We start from the raw sequence: 3,749 nt of genomic DNA on the forward strand, positions 1-3,749 counted from the left end.
ACTTGAAAATTCCTGGCCCCTTCAAAGTCACTGCTCACTTCATTTTAGTTGTAAATCTTCAAAGATGAGGATTACTCCACAAAAGACATAAACATAATTTCCTTCTTTCCTGGGGACTTTAGAATGATGAAATGAGACAATTTGAAGAAACACGGTCAGGTGGTTAAAACATGCAATGCATAGATGTCACATCTATTACAAGCAACGCCACTCTTTAGCTGCGTTGCATGGACATATATGGCGATTGAGACGTGCCTCAGTTTCCTTCTGGCTTAGAGACTTGTGACTCAATTGGTTGGTACTTTCTCTTTGGCTAAGAAGACATATGCCAATCCGATGGTGATTCACTCTTCCAACGTTAGCCCAAGACCCCCAGATGTTTAGATTCTACTCCCTGGAGGTTCCCCCAGCCACCTCGAGGTCAGGAAGAGGAGGCGATCTTTCTGTTGACGAGCTTCCTCAGGGCTCTCTTCAGGTCTCTGTTCCGAAGGCTGTAGATGAAGGGGTTCAGCATGGGGGTGACCGCCGTGTACATGACGGCAGAGGCTTTCTCCTTCACAGCTGTGCGGACGGAAGAGGGACAAAGATAGACCCCGATGGTGGTCCCGTAGAAGAGGGCAACCACGGACAGGTGGGAGCTGCAGGTGGAGAAGGCTTTCTTCCTGCCGTCTGCGGAGGGGACCTTCATCACGGCCATGATGATGCGAGCGTAGGAGGCCAAAATGCAGATGAAAGGTGTGGCTATCACCATCGCCGCCACGACGAGTACAAAGACCCTGTTCACCGTCGTGTCCGTACACGAGAGTCGGAGAAGGGGAGTAAGGTCGCAGAAGTAGTGGGGAAGCTCGTTGTTGCCACAGAAAACCAGGCGGGCCATCAGGAGGACGTGGGTGAAGGAGATGAAACAAGAAAACACCCACGGACCGCCGGCCAGCAGGCCACAGAGGCCGGGGCTCATGATGGTGGTATAGTGCAAGGGGTGGCAGATGGCCACGAACCTGTCATAAGCCATCACGGCGATTAAGACGCTGTCCATGATGCCAAAGAAGTGGAAAAAGTACATCTGGATCAGACAGCAAGGATAAGAGATGGACTTGCTTCTGGTTTGGATGTTCACAAGCATCTTGGGGACGGTGTCGGTGGCCAGGCAGAAATCAACCAGGGAGAGGTTGGCCAGGAAGAAATACATCGGCGTGTGGAGCTGGGGGTCTGTGCTGACGGCCAGGATGATCAACAAGTTCCCCACCACTGTGACCACGTACGTGCAGAGGAACAGGGAAAAGAGAAGGGTCTCTTGCGCTGGCTTTTCTGAAAGTCCGAGGAGGATGAATTCAGATGCGCTGGTTTGGTTCCTTGATTCCATGGGTGTGGTTCCTCTGGAAGTATTGAAAGGGGGAAGTTGGCTCGGTGAGGTGGCTCACGCCTGCAACCCTAGCACTCCGGGAGGCCAAGGTGAGAGGATCACCTAAGCTCAGGAGATCGAGGCCAGCCTGAGCCAAGAGCAAGACCCTGGTCTCTACTAAAAATAGAAAAAATTAGCCAGGTGTGCAAGTGCGCACCTATAGTCTCAGCTACTTGGGAAGCTGAGCAGAAAGACCGCTTGAGCCCAGATGTTCAAGATCAGGCTGGGCAAAAGTGCAAGACTTTGTCTCAAATAAATAAATAAATAACTTCTTAATACCAATCAGAGTATGTAAACAAGGCAGATTAAAATACTAAGCAACAGTGATATGTAAGAAGCAGAATAAGAATGAAAAAGTAAGGTTTTTATATCGATTTGCAGAAGACTAGATCTATTGAGTATTTTGGACTTCCTACACTGAGTGTACGTGATTAAAGTTCAGATGTAACCACTAAAGTGGTGGACATGGACTGCATATATTTTATATTGGTAGTCAGGGGTACAAGAGAAATAGAGATTTTGGTCAAACTACTTGAAGTCAGGAATGGAGATTAAAAAGAAGCAAAGAGATAAAAATCTCTTTGCATGCCTTCTCAGGGTTTATGCATAGCTTAAAGTCCAAGATAAGAAGAGCTGCTTGGGTGGTGCAAAGGCAATTATATGCACCCTAACCGTTTGTACTCCCAGCCTTTGTGACAGAGAGAGACTCTGCCTCTAAAAAAAAAAAAAAAAAAAAATCAAATGAGAGTAGGTGGCAGCATTAACCCAACCAGTCTAAATCTATACCATATGCTCCTCCTAATCTCTGTATTTCATGAATTGTGAGTGAACTAATGAATTCACGGTTTAGTGAGGGAGAAGGACTCTAAGTCACATGCATCAGATTATGGGGAAGTGGCCTTAATAGAGATTTGCTCTGGGGATTCTGAGAGCACTCAGAAAACATAGTTGCATCAGGCGGTGATTTCTGGAAAATCTGGTATCTACACAAGAGCCCTGAGTTGCTCACACTTGCCTACTGAACAAAATTTGAACAAATGTTTACCTGCACCCCAAAAAATCTCCTGCACCTAATGGGTGTGGTGCTCACTGTCTGGGGAGCGGACATGCTTGAAGCTCTGACTCAGGTGGGGCAAAGACAATATATGTAACCTAAACATTTGTACCCCCGTAATATGCTGAAATTAAAAAAAAATTAAAAAAAAAAGATCTGGGAACCCCAAAAAAGTCTCCTTCATCTTTTTTGCAAATCTGTACTTATTTTAGCTACCGATAACCCTCCCACAAGTATATTTTACCCCAGCTATTTGGGGCGATATGCTGGGACCCCTCAAAACCTATGCTTTCCTGCTACTTCCTGTGTCCATCTTTCTACACATTCTGTAATAGTTAATAAAATCCTAATATGTGCCAAATGCTGTCCTAGACACTTTGCATAAATGACATGTCATCCTAATAACAAACAGTGAGACAAGTGTTGTGGTCCCCATTTTACAGATGAGATGTCTGAGGCCTTGAGAGGAGCTCGGATGTGGGCAGGCTCCCACCAATATCAACTGATCGGGCTGGGTTCCAAATGTGCATCTGCCTGAGTCCAAAGTTCACAGCCTTTCCACAGAGCCATGGTGCCTCTCTTTCTGGAGTTTCTGGAGTTTCTTGCCCCCTAACCATCTTCCGTCAAACCTCCCCTCTCCAGCGGGCAGAGGGCACTCACTACATGTCAGAGGTAGTTTTTTATTCTCTGTCCTGACATCACATTGGAGGCTCATGCCGCCCTGTGGCACTGACAACATCCTACCTCTGAGTATCATCATCCAACTCAGAGTCAGAAGTTTAAACTACAAACAGAACTACCGTATAATTCAGTAATCACACTATGGGGCACTTATCCAAAGGAAGGGAAACCAGTATATTGAGGAGATGTCTGCGCTTTCATGTTTATTGCAGCAGTATTCAGTATAGACAAGATATGGGATCCACCTAGATGTCCAACAACAGATGAATGGATAAAGAAAATGTGGTGTAGATACACGATGGATACTATTCAGCCATAAAAAGACACAAAATTAGAGCTAGATGGGAGGAATAAGTTCTAGTGCTCTATGCCACTGTAGGATGACTATAGTTAACAATAGTATGTTACGCAGTTTCAAATAGCTAGAAGAAGGATACTGAATGTTCCCAACACAAATGATAAATATTTGAGATGTTGAATATGCTAATTACCTCTGATCTGGTCACTACACATTGCATGTATTGAAACATCCCTGTGTAACCCATTGAAAATGTGCAATTATCATGTCAAATAAAAACTTTGAAAAGAGTCAGAATTTTTTTTAATATCCCA

The 3,749-nt window shown here is 45.1% G+C and overlaps 1 protein-coding gene across 1 annotated transcript; it reads right to left on the reverse strand.

The window, feature by feature from the left end:
* Nucleotides 1–421: 421 nt before the first annotated feature.
* On the reverse strand, nt 422–1,363 carry OR1M1 (olfactory receptor family 1 subfamily M member 1). The gene has a single exon (XM_069496454.1). The coding sequence runs from the start codon at nt 1,361–1,363 to the stop codon at nt 422–424; it is 942 nt and encodes a 313-aa protein (XP_069352555.1).
* Nucleotides 1,364–3,749: the final 2,386 nt, after the last annotated feature.

This window comes from Eulemur rufifrons, chromosome 2 (assembly GCF_041146395.1).
Source record: "Eulemur rufifrons isolate Redbay chromosome 2, OSU_ERuf_1, whole genome shotgun sequence".
Lineage (NCBI taxonomy): Eukaryota > Metazoa > Chordata > Mammalia > Primates > Lemuridae > Eulemur > Eulemur rufifrons.

Bases quoted from the DNA above. Each gene is read 5' to 3' on its own strand.
- OR1M1 (XM_069496454.1), bottom strand. From the start codon at position 1,363: ATGGAATCAAGGAACCAAACCAGCGCATCTGAATTCATCCTCCTCGGA.